At 56.5% G+C, this 18972-nt stretch overlaps 1 protein-coding gene across 1 annotated transcript in view; it reads right to left on the bottom strand.

The window, feature by feature from the left end:
• Positions 1-2916: 2916 nt before the first annotated feature.
• LOC121084741 (Fc fragment of IgG binding protein) overlaps positions 2917-18972 on the bottom strand; it is a 28162-nt gene continuing 12106 nt past the window's right edge. Inside the window, exons 8-21 of the mRNA XM_040586630.1 lie at positions 18175-18761; positions 16823-17390; positions 16057-16256; positions 15432-15573; positions 14534-14865; positions 12305-12878; positions 11266-11864; positions 10136-10700; positions 8979-9580; positions 7534-8044; positions 6271-6470; positions 5073-5447; positions 3438-3722; positions 2917-3028 (exon numbers count right to left, since the gene is read on the bottom strand). Coding sequence (XP_040442564.1) covers positions 3026-3028; positions 3438-3722; positions 5073-5447; positions 6271-6470; positions 7534-8044; positions 8979-9580; positions 10136-10700; positions 11266-11864; positions 12305-12878; positions 14534-14865; positions 15432-15573; positions 16057-16256; positions 16823-17390; positions 18175-18761 — 5543 coding nt within the window. The 3' untranslated portion in view covers positions 2917-3025. The remainder of the gene's footprint in view (positions 3029-3437; positions 3723-5072; positions 5448-6270; positions 6471-7533; positions 8045-8978; positions 9581-10135; positions 10701-11265; positions 11865-12304; positions 12879-14533; positions 14866-15431; positions 15574-16056; positions 16257-16822; positions 17391-18174; positions 18762-18972) is intronic.

The raw sequence follows: 18972 nt of genomic DNA, 5'->3' as shown, positions 1-18972 counted from the left end.
GAGCCTTCCAGTATGGGTACAGGACCTCCCAGTAGGGGCCTGGGATCTCCCAGTATGTGCCAGGGATATCCTGGGGTGGGACTGGGACCTCCCAGTGTCACCCGAGAACCTCTGAGTATGGGCCTAGGACCTCCCAGTAGGGACATGGGACTCCAGTTATCACCTCAGAACCTCCCAGTATGGGTGTAGGACCCCCAGCAGTGGCCTGGGACCTCCCAGTGTCACCTCAGAACCTCCCAGTATGGGCATAGGACCTCCCAGTAGGGGCCTGGGATCTCCCATTGTCACCTCAGAACCTCCCAGTATGGGCCTAGGACCCCCCTAAACCAGGTCTGAGCCCCTTCTTCCTCCACGCCCCACCCCCCGCCCCCCAGCTGCCCCCCGTGATGGCCCTCATGGGGCTGAGGGGTGCGCTGGGTGACGAGGAGACAGGTGACACCCATGGTGCCTTCCCCATGTCCCCACTCACATGAGTGTCCCCATAGTGTCCCCAAGTCACCCAGGGGTCCCATGGGTGCACCTCCCCCCCTCACCATGACCCCATGGATCCCTGAGTCACCCGAGGATCTTATGGGTGTCCCCCATGTCCCCAGGGGGCCCCGCTCACCTGTGTGGCCCAGGAGGAGGAGGAGAAGGAGGAGGATGGGGAGAGCCTTCATCTGCCCAGGCCTGGGGGAGAGAGGGGGGGAGGCGTGCTTCATTCATCCAGCCATCCTTCACCCACCCATCCTTCACTCATCTCTCTGTCCTTCACCCATCCTTCCGTCCTTCACCTGTCCATCTGTCCTGCACCCACCCATCCTTCACCCATCCTTCTGTCCTTCACCCACCCATTCTTCACCCATCCTTCCACCCTTCACCCATCCTTCCGTCTTTCACCCACTCACCCATCCTTCACCCATCCATTTGTGCCTCCACCCCTCCATGTCCCCATACACGGGTCTCCTCTGCGTCCCTGTCCCCTCCAGACGTCCCATGCCCATTCCTGTCCCCATGGGTGCCGCTGTCCCCATGCCCACCCCTCCCTATGGGTGTCTCTCGTTGTGTCCCCTGCATGTCCCCTCTCCCTGTGCATGTCCCTGTGCATCCCTTGCATGTCCCTGTCCAAATGTCCCCATGCCCCTCCATGTCCCCATGACCACCATGTCCCTCAATGTCCCCCATACCCATGTGTCCAGGTGTTCCCCATATCCCCCAATATCTTCCATGCCCCCCATGTCCCATGTCCCCACCCCTCAGCACCCTCCATGTCCTACCACGTCCCCATGTCCCCAGCTTCTTGTCATATCCCCACCCCTCAACGCCCCACATGTCCTACCACGTCCCCATATCCCCAGCTTCTTCTCACTTCCCCATCCCTCAATGCCCCCCATGTCCTACCATGTCCTACCATGTCCCTATTCCTCAATGTCCCCATGTCCTACCATGTCCCCATGTCCCCAACTCCTTCTCATGTCCCCACTCCTCAATGTCCCCATGTCCTACCACGCCCCCATGTCCCCAGCTCCTTCTCATGTCCCCCCATATCCACATGTCCCTCCATGTAGCTCCATGCCCCCATGTCCCCCCTCCTGTCCTCAGTGTCCCCCCTCACCAGGGTCCCATGGTGCCGGTCAGTGTCTGGGATGTGGCCAGAGCCGTTTTATCTCCAGGGAGGGGACAGGCCTGGGGGGGTGGGGGGGGGTGGGGGGGGGTGACCCCTCCCCCCCAGGTGGCACCTCCCCAGGCCTCGGGCGCTTCCTCCTCTGTCCACTGGGGGACTGGAATGGACCATGGGCTCTTGTAGGGGGACACTGAGGGGTACTTGGGCATGCTGGGGGGGACACTGGGATGCATTGGGACAAACTGGGAGGGATTTGGAACACTTGGGGGGATACTGAGGGAGGACTGGAATGCACTGGGAGGGATTTGGGACACTGGGGGGGCATATTGGGGGAGACTGGAGAGACTGTGAACTGAAATGCACTGGGATGGACTGCGGACACTGGAGGAGGAGGGCATACTGGGGGAGACTGGAGGGACCCTGGAGTGAACTGGAATGCACTGGGATGGACTGTGGACACTGAGGGAGGAGGGCATACTGGGGGAGACTGGAATGCACTGGGATGGACTGCGGACACTGGGCGGGGGCATACTGGGGGAGACTGGAGAGACCTTGGAGTGAACTGGAATGCACTGGGAGGGATGGGGGACACTGCAGGGCAGACTAGGGGAGGACTGGAATGCACTGGGAGGGAGTGGGGACAATGGAGGGGGGGCATGCTGGGGGAAACTGGTGAGACCATGGAATGAACTGGGGGACACATTTGGGGGGAGTGGGACATACTGGGGGGAGTGGGGACATGGGGACATATGGGGGAAGACATGGAGGGGGCTGGGATGCACTGGAGGGGGCATATGGAGGGGATTGGGATAAACTGGAGGAGACTGGAATTTTTTTTTTTTTGAGGGGGGGGAAGTGGGGTGTACTAGGAAGGACTGGGAACCCAGGTTTCCAGGAACGCCACCCTCCCCCCCCTCCCCCCCGGGATCCTCCTCCGCTCCACCCCCCCTCCCCACCCCCGCCCCCAGCACCAAGACATCCGGGTGCCCCCCCTCCCCCCCTCCACTCCACTCCCCCCCCGCCCCCCCCCCAGGGGGACCCAGGTGTGGATGGGCAGAGCCGTGACGGGAAATATTGACTGAAACGGGTCAGGGGGGGGACAAAAAACCACCCGCCTGCGGCAGGGCAGGGCTGGCAGGGGACGCAGGCGTCCGGGAAACACCCCTCCCCCACCCCCACCCCACCCCCACGCCCCCAGGCATCCGGGACACCCCCACCCTCACGCCTCCACGACACCTTTCCTTGGTGCCAACGATTTTATTGCAAAATAAACCCCGTGGTGGCTTCTTTATTTTTTTTGTGATTTTTTTTTGGGGGGGAAACCCCTCAAATTTTGGGAAAAAAACCCCAAATCTCCCTTTTTTTCCAGCTGTCTCCTTCATTTTCCCTGTGATGATCTCCAGATTATCCCATTTTTCTGCATCACTGGGTGGAAAAAGGGGAAAGTGAAGGTTAATCCCCCCTTTTCCCAGCTTCCCCCTCCCCCCTCCCCTTTTTTTGGGCAAGTGATGAAAATGAGGAGCTCTTGGGGATGAAGGTGGCACCTAGGGGGCTTCTCTGGTATGAAACGGGGGGAAAAAAGGGGGATTTGGGTTCATCGGATGGGATGGGGTGATGGGTGAAGGTCTGCTGATGGGGGTGAAGGACACTCCTTGGATGAAATTACTGGGGGGGGGAAAGGGGAGGAAATTTTGGGTCATACCAAGGAATGGGACCAACTGATGGAGGATTCTTCACGGTGGTGGCACCAAGGACCACGGGGGATACAACCAAGACGGAGGGAGGAGATGAAAGATTCCAACTATCCCCCCAACGAAGACCTGGTGACACTCACGTTGGTGAAGTCGGGTGCTCTCCAAGCCTTGGCCACTGCCACCACGTCCCTCAGCAATTTCCCGTCGGGTCCTCGGAGGTCGTTGGCTGCGTCCCTGTCGTAGTCACCGCAGAGGCCACAAAGGCGTTTGCTCAGGTTCTGCCCCACCTTCATCATCATCTCGCCATCGGGGCTGAGGCCGATGATGACTTTGGGTTGGAGGGTGACCCAGATGGTGCCTTCATCCTCGGTGATGGTCACCATGGTGGGGATGTCAACAGGGAGGTTGGCTGGGACCCCGTTGACCTGGAGAAGACACCAAGAGGGTGATTCTGCCTCTATACAACGCAACAAATATTTCAATAAATAAATAATATCAAAATAAAATATAAATCAGGATGAAACCACCAGGACCTGGGTCATTTCTCCACCACTGTCCTTCTCCAGGGTGGTGGAACCCAACATGGGGTGAAGTCCCACCATCGTAAGGATGGGGCGAAGCGCCCTGAAAGGGCAGAAGGTGGGATGGAGATGGGCAGCCAGGGTTGATCCGGTGGGATTCCATCCTGCTGGGGATCAGGATGGGGATCTGGCCATTTGGGATCCCCATGTGGAGGTGGGAGAGGGGGTCTTGTGTGAAGGTAGGCACCCATGGGTGCTTCCTTGAGGTGAAATTACCCAGGAAAAGAGGAAATTTGGGTCAATTTAAATGGCTGAGGAGATGCGCCAACATCTCTTGGTGAGGGTGGGATGGAGGACAGCACCCATGGGTGGCCCACAGCTGGAAAAAAGGGCTGGTTTGGTCCAAATGAAGGAAAGGCTCGATGAGTGGAGATGGTTTGGGGATGGGATGAAGAAAAGCAGAGGTGGATGCTCCCCATGGAAGGAATTGCGGGGAAAAACAGGGAGCTGGGTTAAAACGAAGGGATGGGTCAACGGGAGATCTTGTGCTGACATTGGGATGAAGGTGGCATCTTCGTAGCCTTCGCTTAGGTGGAATTTTTTGGGAAAAAAAGGCCATTTGAAGGAAAACGAAGGGTCGGGTGGTTGCGGGGAGATGTGGAGGGGACGGTGGGAGGAGGGACAACGCAGGCAGGTCCTTCCCTTGCGGGAAATTGGTGGGAAAAGGGTAAATTGAGTCCAAATGAAGGGACGGGCCAAGAGTTTTGGCCAGCTGGTGATGATGGCAAGGAGGACAACACCACCCATGGACCTTGCAACATATTGGTGGAAACCACGTGGATGTTGGTGGAAACCATGTAGATTTTTGTGGAAACCGCATGGATGTTGGTGGAAAATGCGTGGATTTTGGTGGCAAATGCGTGGATTTTGGTGGCAACCATGGATTTTGGTGGCAACCACTTGGATTTTGGTGGAAACCTTGTGGATTTTGGTGGAAACCACATGGATTTTGGTGGAAACCACATGGATGTTGGTGGAAAATGCGTGGATTTTGGTGGCAACCATGGATTTTGGTGGAAACCACTTGGATTTTGGTGGAAACCACCTGGATTTTGGTGGAAACCTTGTGGATTTTGGTGGAAACCACATGGATTTTGGTGGCAACCATGGATTTTGGTGGAAACCACGTGGATGTTGGTGAGCGCAAAGGGCAGGGGGGACATTCTGGGTGGCAGCAGGATGGGGGTGACCTACCCAGACCTTCTGGTCCCTCTTGATGGTGACGAAGGCCTTGGAGCTGAAGAGATGCAGGGCCGCCACAGCTGGCCGCTCCCCCTTCTCCCCAACATCTGCCAAGAGCCGGAACCAAGCGGCATCGTGAGGGTCACACAAGGTGGATGCCACATAGATGCCGGTGGCCACGGTGGTGCCGGTGGCTCCATCGAAGGAGACGAAGTGGGTGGCGGGGGCCAAAAGGCAACGTCCCAGTTGCTCCACGCAGGTGCGGACACCGTTCCTCATGCCACAGACTTTGCCAAAGGGGCAACCGGCCTCCTGGCACTGCATGCCACCTGCCGCCTGGCATCTGCAGCGCTTGCTGCAGTCAGGGGAGAGGACGGTCTGGGCGATCTGTGAGGCGAGACAGGCAGGGACAGCATCTGCGACTGGTGTCCCCGTGCAAAGATGGCAAAATCTGGGAAGAACCACCGCATGCAACCTGTGTGCTCCTTGCAAGCATTGCAAGCATCGCAAGCATTGCAAGCAGAAACGCTGCGTGCAACCTGTGTGCTCCTTGCAAGCACTGCAAGCATTGCAAGCAGAAAGGCTGTGTGCAACTTGTGTGCTCCTTGCAAATGTGTAGAAATGCTGCATGCAACCCATGTGCACCTTGCAAGCATTGCACACGTGCAGAAGCTCTGTGTGCAACACATGTGCACCTTGCAAGCATTGCATGCGTGCAGAAATGCTGCGTGTGCAAGAATGCAATGCTCCTCTCACAAGGGTGAAAGCACCCATGGGGCACGCAAGGGTGCAAGCACCCTGGGGTGTGCACGGGTGCAACACTCGCCCTGCAAGGGTGCAAACACCCATGGGGCATGCAAGGGTGCAACACTCCCCTTGCAAGGGTGCAAGCACCCTGGGGTGTGCTAGGGTGCAACACTCCCTTTTTGCAAGGGTGCAAACACCTGTGGGGCATGCAAAGGTGCAACACTCCCATTTTGCAAGGGTGCAAGCACCCTGGGGCATGCAAGGGTGCAACACTCCCCTTTCTCAAGGGTGCAAGCACCCACAGAGTGTGCAAGGTTGTAACACTCCCTTTTTGCAAGGGTGTAAACACCCACAGAGTGTGCAAGAGTGCAACACTCCCCTTGCAAGGGTGCAAGCACCTGCGGGGCGTGCAAGGGTGCCGTGCTCACACCTCACGGGTGCAACCCTCCCCCGCAGCACCCACCTTGAAGTAGCGGCCATGGTGCATGCAGCCGCAGGCCTCGGGCACAACACACTCGTTGCCGTTGAAGAGGAAGCCGCTGTCACACTGGCAGCCTTCGAAGCACTTGGCAGTGCATGGGGCACTGCCCAAGACGCTGGCGCAGGCATGGTCACAGCTGCGGGTGCAGAGCTCATAGTGGCTGTTGGGTGGGCAGGAGAGGGCTGCGGGGGGGGGGGAGGGGTAAAACAGCAGGTTTATTCCTTTAGTTTCTCCTTTTCCCAGGAAAAAGCCCTCAGCAGGACTCGTGGCAAGAGGGAATAGCGCCCTGGGGCAGGTGCTGCATGCAAAGTGCCTCCCCTTGCAAAAAATGCGCCCATCGAACTGGTGAAACTCTTGCTTCTTGCAAAAAAATGCAACGTTTTGCATGCAGGGGATGCCCCCCCCCCCGGGTAAAATTTGCAGAACCAGGCCGAGAACTGAAAATCAAGGCACAGCTGCGCACAGCTGCTTTTCCACCTTCCAAGTCTGCAAAAGTAAAGAGCAGCTGCAGGCATCTGTGGCTCCTTTGCAGGACTGCAAACCCGCTGCATGCAACCGCTTTTCCCTTGCAAAAATGCAAAGCAGCTGCATGCAACTGCTTTTCCTGGCAGAAATGCAAATGTGCTACATGCAACCACTTTTCCTTTGCGGAAATGCAAACCAGGTGCATGCAACCGCTTTTTTTCCCCTTGCAGAACTGCAAACCTGCTGCATGCAATCACTTTTCCTTGAAGAAATGCAAACTCACTGCATGCAGCTGCTGCTTTCCCTTGTAGAAATGCAACCCTGCTGCATGCAACCACTTTTTCCTTGTGAGAATGCAACCCTGGTGCATGGAACTACTTTTTCTCTTGCAGAACTGCAAACCTGCTGCATGTAACTGCTTTTGCCTTGTGGGAATGCAAACCTGCTGCATGCAACTGCTTTTTCTCTTGCAAAACTGCAAACCCACCGCATGCAAGCACTGCTCCCGTGCAGAACTGCAAGCCCACTGCATGCAGCTGCTTTTTCCTTGTGGAAATTCAAACCTGCTGCATGCAATTGCTTTTCCTTGCAGAACTGCAAACCCACTGCATGCAACCGCTGCAGTGGCTGCATGCAACCACTTTTTCCTTGTGGGAATGCAAATGTGGTGCATGCAATCTCTTTCTTTTTGCAGAACTGCCAACCCACCGCATGCAGCCAGTTTTCCCTTGCTGAACTGCCAACGCGGCACATGCCCCCCCTGCTCCCCCCTCAACTCACGGCAGTTGGCAGCCTCCCGCCACTCTTGCAGCTGCCCGCCGGCGGCCTGGCAAGCAGCGGCGTAGGCCTGCAGGCTGTGGCACAGCGCCTTGGTGCCTTGTGTGCACTGCTCCTGCTTGCAGCCCTCCAGGTACTCCTGCGGTGTCACCACCGCGTGGCACCCAGCAAAGGGTCCTGTCGGCTCGGTCAGCAAGGCGCAGGGTCCCAGGAGGTCAGAAGGGCAGGTGGGGGGAGGGGAGCCGTGGGTGCAGGTGTCTGTGAGGGTGCCCCAGGCATCCCCCAGCTCTTGGGGGGCACTGAGGTCATCGCTGGCATCGCTGTTGAAGTTGCCGCAGAGGCCAGTGGTGCGCTGGCGGTAGGCATCGGGGATGGTGAGCAGTGCATAGGCATCACCGTCGTAGAGGAGCTTGAGGCCGTCGCGCACCCGCAGCACCCGGTGGGCACCCTCCTGGGACACCGTCACAGCGCCCTCGGCCAGCGTCAGTGGCAGAAGGTGCTGCTCGCCGTCCACCTGCAGGGGGGGGAGGGGGGATGAACTGATTAATTATTCAATAAATAAATACATTCAGGGGGAAGCGGGGGTGTGTGTGTGCCCCCAAGCAGGGTCTGCATGCCCCACTTTGCAACCAAAAGTGGTTTTTGCACCCCAAAGCAGGGCTTGCACCCCAAGGGAAAGGTTTTTGCACCCCAAAGCAAAGATTTTTGCACAGCAAAGGATTTTTGCACCCCAAAGGAAAGGTTTGCACCCTAAAGCAGGGCTTGCACCCCTCACTGTGCACCCCAGGAGAGCATCTGCAAGCTAAAGAGATGTTTGCATGCCCTGCTTTGCACCCCAAAGTGGGTTTTCTACCCTGAAGTTAAGGTTTTGCACCCTAAAGTAAAGGTTTGCACCCCAAAGGAAAGATTTGCACCCCAAAGCAGGGCTTGCACCCCAAGGGAAAGGTTTTTGCACCCCAAAGCAAAGATTTTTGCACAGCAAAGGATTTTTGCACCCCAAAGGAAAGGTTTGCACCCTAAAGAGGTTTTTGCACCCCAAAGCAAGGCTTGCACCCCTCGCTGTGCACCCCAGGAGAGCATCTGCAAACTAAAGAGGTGTTTGCATGCCCTGCTTTGCACCCCGAAGTGGGTTTTGCACCCCAAAGAAAGGCTTGCACCCAAAAGTAAAGATTTTTGCACCCCAAAGTAAAGATTTTTGTACCCCACATTAAAGATTTTTGCACCTCAAAGTAAAGATTTTGCACCCCAAAGTAAAGGTTTACACCCCAAGGCAGAGCTTGCACCCCAAAGAGGTTTTTGCACCCCAAAGCAGGGCTCGCACCCCTTGCTGTGCACCCCAGGAGACCATCTGCAAGCTAAAGATGCGTTTGCATGCCCTGCTTTGCACCCCCATGTGGTTTTTGCCCCCCTCCCCAATGGTTTTTGCCCCCTGAAGCAGCCCCACTCACCGTCACCTCCCACGAGGTGCCCCTGGCCATGCCCACGGTGACACCACGCACGGTGACCAGCAGCTGGCGGATGATGGGTGCCCCCTGGCCGCTCTCCTTCTCCACCTCCACCTTGAAGGGCATCAGTGTGTCGCTGGGGCCGGTAGCCTCAACGGCTGCCAGCGTGTAGGTGCAGGTGCCGGCGAAACTCAGTGAATGCCCGTCGAAGGTGCGGTAGGAAACGGCCCCCAGCACTTGGCAGAGGCCGCACTCGTGGGAGTAGCAGCCCTGCACCCCATCCTGCACCGCACACACCTCGCCGGCTGCACAGCCCTGCGGTCGGCATTCCACTGCCCCATTGGCTTTGCAAGTGCAACGCTCGCTGCAGTTGGGGCAGGAGTAAAACTCCTCACCCGTCTTGTAGTAGCGCCCCTGGTGCAAGCAGCCGCAGTGGGGCAAGGTGACGCAGGTGTCACCACTGAGGAAGAAGCCCTCGTTGCAGAAGCAGCCTTCAGTGCAACGGTGGGGGTCGTCGCATTCTTCCGCCTCTCGCTGCCCGCGGCAGGTGGCGGGGCAGGGTGGGCCGCAGAGCTCGTAGTGCTGGTTCGGGGGGCAGATGGGACCTAGGGAGAAGAGAAATCAGGGTCTGAGGGCTGCAGAAGTGTCATGCGGGCAATACCCTGACTGCCTCCATGCGTGCAATACAGAAAATGCCTCCACGCGTGCAATACACTCCGGTTGCCTCTGCGTGTGCAATACAGCAAATACCTCTGCACATGCAATACAGCAAACGCCTCTGCGTGTGCAATACACCGACCACCTCAGTACGTGCCATACACCAACTGCCTATGCACATGCAATACAGCAAATGCCTCCGTGTGTGCAATACCCTGATTGCCTCTGTGCATGCAATACACCACTGCTGTGCATGCAATACACTCACTGCCTCCATGTGTGCAATACCCTGACCGCCTCTGTGCATGCAATACACCGAGTGCCTCAGTACATGCAATACACCGACTGCCTCTGTGTGTGCAATACACCAACTGCCTACGCACATGCAATACAGCAAACACCTCTGTGCGTGCAATACTGCAAACACCTCCATGCGTGCAATACACTGCCTGCACCGGCACCTGCAACCCTCAGCCCCCCCCCCCGCCCTGAACCCTGCGTACTGCAGAAGATGGCAGTGCGCCACTGCTTGATGCGGATGCCCTGGCTCTGGCAGGCGGTGACGTAGGCGCTGATGGCCTGGCAGACAATGTCCTGATGCCCCTTGTAGATGCAAGCGTCAAAGAGACAATCATTGAAGTAGGGGGCTGGGTTGATGGCGTCGTGGCAGGCAGCGAAGGGTCCCCGCTTCTTTATCAGGATCCCGCAGTGTTTGTCACCCTGGTAGGTGCGTTTCTGCGCTTCGGTGCAAACTTCGCAATTCTCGGTGCAACCGGCCTGGCAACCGGGGACGTCGGCCACTTTCCAGGAGTCGGCAAATTGGATTTCGTCGGCAGCCAGCTGCCCACTGGGCAACACGAAGTCATCCTGGGGGTCGCCGTTGGCGTTGCCGCAGAGGCCACAGACAGCCTGAGAGTAGGTGCTGGGGAGGATGACCCTGGCGTAGCTGTACCAGTCGAAGGTGACGATGACATCAAAGTCGGTCTTGATGAAGCCGTGGACGCCTCTGAGGTAGGCGTGGAGCTTATTGCCATGGCTGAAGGGCAGGTCCATCAGGATCCCGTTGACCTGGAAGGGAATCACAGGTTGTGTGATGTCATGCAAGGACTTTGAAGCCCACCAAGACACCACACAAGGACTTTGAAGCCCACAAACACACCTCACAAGGACTCTGAAGCCCACAAACACACGACACAAGGACTTTGAAGCACACCAAGAGGTCATGCACCCAGCTTGCAACTCAGCTGTATGCCAAACAACCTCGAAATCCACCCAAATGCCAAGCAATGACCTCGCAAACCAACCAGGCATCAGGCCATCAGCTTGCAGCCCACCTGAACATCACATGACGAGCTCGCAACCTACCCTGGCTCCATGCAAAGTGCTTGCAGCCCACCCAAATGTCACGTCACAACTGTGCAGCCCATCCAGACACCATGCAACAACTTTGCAACTCGCCCAGATGCCTTGCAACGACCTTGCCACTCACCAGGATGCCACGCGATCCCCTTGCAACCCAACCTGCTGCCATGCATGACCTTGTCACCCACCCAAACACCATACGAGGACCATGCAGCCCACCCAGATGCCTTGCAATGACCTTGCAACTCACCAGCCCCTCACCTTCCCCTACCTGGAGCTTCTGGGGGTGCATCTGGCTGAGGCTGAGGGTCATGTTGTAGACATTCAAGGTGACCTCCTTGGTGTAGGAGACCACGTGGCTGCCCCGGTTGTTGTTCTGTACAGTGACAGTGAAGGGGACAAGGGTGGGGTCGTCAGAGCAGAGAGCAGCCAACTGGTAGATGCAGGTGCCCATGAAATCATAGCGCCGCCCATCGAAGGTGGTGTAATGGGGGTCACCAGTGGCCACGCAGATTGAGCGGGTCTTGGCCACACACCGCCGCACGCCATTCACCACGGTGCATGTCTCGTCTGCCTTGCACCTGGTTTCCTTGCACACCACCATGCCCAAATCTGGGTCACACTTGCACCAAGAATGGCAGGACTCATCACCCCAAAACTCTTCACCGGGGCGGTAGTAGCGGCCATCACGGGTGCAGCCGCAGCTGGCCATGGCCACACACTGGCCACCACTGAGGACGTAGCCCTCGTTGCAGGCACATGTCTCTACACAGGGTTGGATGCAGTTGGTAGGCGCGTCTCGGTTGGTGCACGTGGCTGGGCAGGCATTGCCACAGGCTTCGTAGTGGCTGTTTTGGGGGCAGGGTAATGCTGTGGGGAGGCAATGGGGCGAATTAGAGGGGGAAATGCAGCAGCAGCAGCAGCACGTGGGTGCTACGAAGAGCTCATGCACCAGGGATGGAATTTGCACTGCGCGAAAGTGCTGGGCGCTTGGCATGCAACACCGCGGGGACTGGGTCTTGCATGGAGAGAAGCGCATTGAACGCATGGTGTGCAGTGTCTGGGAGATGGATATTGCACTGTGTGAACGCACCAAGTGCTTTGCATGCAACACCCCCTACCCCCCCCCGATTGGATGTTGCACCATGTTAACGCACCGAGTAAATCGACGTGCAACACCCTGGAGCTGGACGCTCCTCTGTGCAAATAACCCCAAGCGCTTCCCATGCCTGATCCTGTTCTGGATGTTCCCTTTCTCTGCCAAAGAAAACGCCCCACCACGCAGAGCAAGAAGGAAACCCATCGCTTACGGCAGCCTGAGGGTGTCCTCCAGTCATGCACGACAACCCCGTGCTTCTTGCAGGTGGATGCGTAAGCCTCCAGCACCTGGCAGAGGATTTGCTTCGCCCCGTCACTCATGCACACGTCATAGAGGCAGTTGCGGTAGAAATCTTTGGGCTTGACGATGTCATGGCAAGCCTGGAAGGGCCCCTGGAAGGTTTTTTTGATGAGGCCGCAGTACTGGTTGCCGCCATACAGCTCCCTCTTCTCCTCCTCGCACACCGGGCAGGTGCCTTCACAATAATCCCAGCAAAACGGATCGTCATCGTCTGGAACTTTCCAGCCTTCAGCCCAGGCCAGCACGGCGGTGAGGTCACCGCCACCCTGGGGGACGTCATCCTCAGGCTTGAGGTTGTAGTTGCCGCAGAGGCCGCAGGTATGTTTGTAGTAGCTGCTGGGGAGGTCAATGATTAGGTGCCAGTTCCAGTCGTACGTCACCCGGAGCCCAAAGTCCGTATCCAGCACCGCGCTGAGCCCACTCTGGAAGACCCGCACCTTCTCATTCTCCAGGACCACTGGGAGCAGCGTCACCACTCCATTCACCTGCCAGTGGGGAGCAGCGAATGTGAGCGCTGAGCACGTGCACCCGTGTGGTCTCGGGGTCTGCAACACCCTCACTGCGGCGTGCAACCGCTTCTGCTGCCATTGCTTGCTGCTGCCTGCCATCCTGTCACTGCAGCGTGCAATCGCTTCTGCTGCCATTGCTCACTGCCATGCACAACCCCCTTGCTGTGGTGTGCAATCACATCTGCAGCCACTGCTCACTGCTGTGTGCCATCCCGTTGCTGCAGTGTGCAATTGCTTCTGCAGCCACTGCTCCCTGCTATGTGCAACCCCCTCACTGCAGCATGCAACTGCTTTTGCTGCCATTGCTCCCTGCTGTGTGCAATGCCCTTGCTGCATCATGCAATTGCTTCTGCTGTCATTGCTCCCTGCCATGCACAACCCCCTTGCTGTGGCATGCAATCGCTTCTGCAGCCACTGCTTGCTGCTGTGTGCCATACCGTTGCTGCAGTGTGCAACCACTTCTGCTGCCACTGCTCACTGCCGCACACAACCCCCTCGCTGCGGCATGCAATTGCCTCTGCAGCCGCTGCTCCCTGCTGTGTGCCACCCCTTTGCTGTGGTGTGCAGTCGCTCGCTGCAGCAGTCAATCGCTAGTGGGGTGCTGCAGCACACAGCTGCCTTGCCGTGGGGACACAGCGGCATGCAACCACTTCACAGCGGCGTGCAATGTCTTTCCGCAGCTGCCCACTACGGCACACAATGCCCCATTGCAGTGATACAGTGGCACGTAACTCCCCGCCCCCCCCCCAGCAATGCTGCAGTGTGCAATTTCTACTGCAGCCTGCAACCTGCTGCAGCAAGGCTGGGGACATGGAATCCCTGCTTACGTGCATGCTGCAGGGTGCAATGCAATAGCATCCCAGCCCACCATGGTGTGCAAGCGGTGTCAAGGAGCATAACTGCCTGCTGCAGCATGCAACCATCTGCTGCAGCGTGCAAGCAACTTCTGCAGCATGCAACCATTCACTAGGGTGTGCAGTAAGTCTTGCAGCACTACCACAGCACGCAGTCACCCGCTGCAGCAGGCAGTTGCTGCTGCGGCACTGCTACAATGTGCAATCACCCACTGCAGGGAGCTGCCACCATTGCAGCATGCAACCATGAGCTCTGCGCTCTCTGGGCAAGATCCACACTTGGGGACAACCCTTGTCAGGAGCTTCTGTGTGTCAAAACCTCCCCAGTTTCATGATATCACTGCCTGTATCGACATCACTGCCTGCGTCAACATCACTGCCTGCGTCAACATCACTGCCTGCATCAGGCTTTGCTTTTGCCTTACCCACCTCGCCTGCACTGGCTGCCACCACAAACCTCCCAGGGGGGTGGTCCCACCCACTTTGAGGTTTCTTGGAGATCTACTGCAGCCACCTTTGGCGGTTTGGGCTTCCCCAAGAGGCAGAAAACCACCTCAGGTAGCCCCATGCAAGGCAGCATATTCCCAGCGTATCCCAGCACTTCCAAAATCCACGTTCCAGTTTGACCGATTCAGCCAAAACTACTGGTGGCCCTGACGGAGCAGGAAGAGGTGTTGGACGTGGCAGAGGAGAGGGATAAAAAAGGAGGTAGGGAAGAGATGGGTGAGAAAAGAGGTGGGAAAAGACCAATTTCCCCTCCATTTTGGGCCAACTCACCCTGACTTTGCCAACTTCCTTCTGGCGGATGGAGATCTCTTGGCCGTAGACCTTGATGTTAGCCAAGCTGACATAGGAGACGGATTTCACCCCACCACGGATGTTATTCTTGCCCTCCACCTTGAAGGGCACCAGTGTGGTGTCGTTCCCACAGGATTCAGCCATGGTGTAGGTGCAGGTGCCTTGGAAGTCAAAATCGAGCCCATCGAAGGTGCGGTAGTGGGGGTCGCCCCAAGCCCAGCAAGTGTTGACCTGGGATGGGACACACTTGACTTGGCCGTCCTTCACCTTACACCTCTCCTTGGGCCGGCACTGAAGGGCTTTGCAGGGGTCTGGAAAGAGGAGAAACTATGGGAGAAACCATGGGAGGTGTCCTGGTGAGGGGCACATCCCATGCCATCCCTGCAAGCCAAGCATCTTCACCAGGGCTGAGGTTCCACCAAGTGTCCTCTGCTCCCCCTTGGGCTTTGGCAGGAGATTGGTGGCTCCAAGACATAAATCAGAGCAACAATAATCCATGACTGAATCCAATTTTCCCCTTTTCAGCTGTCTTTTCCCTCTCCATTCCTTGGAAAAACATCTTGAGGTTGGGTTCATCCTTACCCTAGCTCCCATGCATCCTTCAAGAACCAGATACAACCACGGTTCAACCAGGACACGTGAGTGAATGCAAAGCCAAGGGGTGGCTTTTCTGAAGCACTTTGCTCCTCCAAATTTTTCCCACCACATCCCTGGCCCCTTCTCAGGGTTGGAGGAGGGATCTCTCACCTCTGTCTCCCCTTGCTGGAGGGTTTGCACCTCAAAATTAAACACCCAGCCCAGCTGCAGGATCTGCTCTGGCTTCAAGATCCCTTTTGATTTCTTTTTTTTCCGCTCAAGCAACCCCATCTTTCCTTACTTTGATTGAAGCAACCCAAGATCCCATCCCGGATTTCACAAGATTCGTCGTTGGTGCAGCTATGGCTGCTGCAGGACAAGCCTTTGCTGGGGACAAACATGCAGCGCTGCTGGCAGTTGTCCTTCAAGACTGTTTCATAGGGCTGTGGGGCAAGAGGTTGCGAAGCATTACAGTGGGAAGAGCAAACTGTGTGGCATGTAAATCCGTAAAAAATTGTGGAAGGGGAGAAAAAGCAAATGGCATATTGAGGAATTTGTTGCTTTTGTTGCATGAAAAAAAAAATGCAGGAAAAAAACCCCCAACCATCCCTTTGCCCTCTTCCACCTCCTCTGAAGGAAAATTATGTTGTTATTTAGCACCTTCAGCTGTGGAAAGCATGGCTACTATCTGAGCATCCTCATCAGCGCTAGCACTGTTACGCCAAGTGATAAGAGAGATGGAAATGCCCCAAATTTCTTCGTAGGTAACCCCAAAATCTCTCGGCAGAGGGGAGTTTTTGTTTTGTTTCTGCAAGGAGCTTTGGGCTGCAGATGCATCCCCTTTAGAGCGATGTGCTGAAGGGCAGGCAGGAGGAAAATATTTTAAAAAACCCAATAAACCTAAACTAAACTCAGGAGATCGTTACCTTGTAGTATCTCCCATCCACAAAACCTCCACATTTGTCCTCAGAAACGCAGCTTTGCCCGTCAAAGACGAGCCCTTCATCACAGCGGCAGCCTTCGACGCAGGTTTTGGGGCATTTGGAGGCATCTACCAGCCCTGCGCAGCTGTTGATGCAGAGGTTGGAGCAGAGGGAGTAGCTGCTGTTGGCCGGACAGCTGAGGGCTGGAAGGAAAAGGACAAGAAACCCAAGGCTGAACGTTGGGTGGAAAAGCGGTGCCAGCCCAAGGTTGGAGAAGGAGTGGGACCAGCCAAATCAGGTGTCAACGAGATGAATTTTCCTTTGTGCCAGCTCTTCCCGCCCACACCCCACACCAATAAACATGCGCCTGGTTGGTGCTTCTGTTGACTTTTCCCACTCGCCGCAAATGCGATCAAAAAGGCTCCTGTGGTTGACACCGGCATTGTCTTCTGCTTGTCCAAAACACTGATGACAACACACCCACTTGGCTCTTGCGTTGGCTTTCCTCCTTTATCCCCCAACACCACCAAAAACACGCCTCCTTGCGTTGGCTTTTCCTGGTTGCGATTATTTGCACGCCACCATCGCCCTCCCCACCCCACAGCAGTGTTTTCATCACCCTTTGCACCGAAGGTGGTCACCACAGACACCTGGCCCCAACGCCCCTTCCAAATAAATTCTAAAGCCTGGCCTATTTTCCCTAATTAATTCTAACGAGGTGCAACTTCCCAGCCAAAGAGGAGGTTCCCCACCCGCAACCCCCACTTACGACGGAAAGGCGGTCTTCTCCAAGCGTCGATGATGACGCCGGCGTCTTGGCAAGCGGTGGCATAGCTCTGGATGCTCTGGGAGAGGACATGGGTGTCCCCTTCAGTGAGGCAGAGGTCGTGGAGGCAGGCTTGGAAATAGAGGGTTGGGTCAATGATATTGTGGCAGGAGTCGAAGGGGCCCTTTGGGACCGTGAGGATGCCGCAGTAGTTTGGTTCCTGGAGGACCACCTGCTTCTGCACCGTGCAGGCAGGGCAGTCATCCCTGGAGCAGTCATCGCTGCAAGGCACATCAGGCATTTTCCAGGCAGAGCCAAAGGCTTTCATGTCAGGGGCATTTTGGCCACTGGGGAGGAGGAAATCATCATTGAGTTGCCCGTTGTAGTTGCCACAGAGCCCGCAAAGGTAGCCCTGGTAGCCCTGAGGGACTGTGACAGTCACGTGGTGGTGGAAGTCATAGCGTAGGACGAGGCCGAAGTCAGTCTGAAGCAGGACGCCTGTCCCGTGTTGGTGCACCTGGACCTGCCCCTCGTTCAGGATGGCCGGGAGGTGGTAGGATATGGAGTTCACCTGGGACAGGGAGAAAGAAATCCTCCAATGAGCCTCAGGGATGCTAGGAGGAGAAGGCTAAGGAGGTAGGAGCAAAAAACACGGGGGAGAAACACCTTCCAAGAGACCTGTTAATGAATTTATGGCTCCCACTTTGAAACTGGAAGGCAAAGTGGGGATGAGCATGGCTTTGTCTTGGAGACAGGGGTGAGGTCTCCCCTCCACCCAGGAAAATAATTTTTTGGGATGCTGTGCTTGCAACCGCAAAGAGGTGGACCACAAAACATGACTGTGACCGTGCAGCTCTTGCTTCACACCCAAGTCAACATGAGCCTGTAGACCTTGACACTGGCACACTTGCCACCACAAAGGGGTCCAGCTGTGGCTCATGACCCACCACAACAGGTCCCTTGTTGCCTCACACCAAGGTCAATGCGAGCCTGTAGGCATCACCAAAACGTTTGCACTCCAAGAGATGGACCCCAAAGCACAGATTGGCTGTGGTGGTTCCCACCTCGCCTTGTGTCAAGGTCAACAGGAGCCCATAGACTCTTGACATCAGCATGATTGCACCCTAGAAGAGGTGGGCCACCGTGCATGGACCTGCTGAGACCATGTCCCTCTCACCTCATGGCAAAGTCAACATGAGCCTGTAGACTTTGACATCAGCATGGTTGCACCCTAGAAGAGGTGGGCCACCACATGTGGACCTGCCGAGACCACATCCTTCTTGCCTCAACATGAGCCCATAGACTTTGCCACTGGCGTGCTTGCACCCAGAAAGAGGTGGACCATGAAGCCTTACCATGACAGCTCCCGTCTTGCCTTTCGTCAAGGTCAGTGTGAGCCCATAGACTTCAAGGGACAACGCTTGGATGCCAGAGACCTTCCTCTTCTGCCGGGCATCCTTCTTGATTTTCACAACAAACGGTTCAATATCGTCTGCACCGCAGGTCTCTGTGAGGATGTAGGAGCAGGTGCCTGAGATGTTGAAAGCCACCCCATCGAAGGAGAGATAGTTGTGGTCACCGGTGGCCACGCAGACCCCGAGCTCAGCCGATGGGCATTGTAAGACACCATCAACAACTTTGCCTTCAGCACTGCCAGGGCAAGAAACTTCCTCGCATTCCACGGTGCCACCAACCCGGCAGTGGCATTTCTCCTGCTTGGTGGGGAAGAAGGTCTCCTCCACCTTGTAGTAGAAGCCCTGATGCAGGCAGCCACACTGGGACATGGGGATGCACTCATCGCCACTGAACACGAACTCCTTCTCGCACACGCAGCCCTCCCTGCACTGCTGTGAGCACTTCATGGGGGCGTAGACACTGCTGCAAGTCGTGCTGCAGTCCTGGGCGCAGATCTCGTAGTGGCTGTGGGCAGGACATGAAATACCTGCCGCAAGACAAGGGGAGTCGTTAGGAGCAAGGACATTACAAGCTGCATCCTGCAATTTTCCTGCCATTAAGGGGCACAATTGTGCCCAGCGATGAGGTTCACCATATGCAGGTGACCATCCCACCATGAGGACGTTCCCTCAAGCAACAGAATCTCTCCCGTGTTTGGTCCCTCATCAAGGTTCAGGCAGGGTTCCTCTCCATTTAGA

Source organism: Falco naumanni, chromosome 3 (genome assembly GCF_017639655.2).
Source record: "Falco naumanni isolate bFalNau1 chromosome 3, bFalNau1.pat, whole genome shotgun sequence".
Lineage (NCBI taxonomy): Eukaryota > Metazoa > Chordata > Aves > Falconiformes > Falconidae > Falco > Falco naumanni.
The sequence above is the reverse complement of the archived record's forward strand: the minus strand, read 5'-3'. Positions and strand labels throughout refer to the sequence as shown.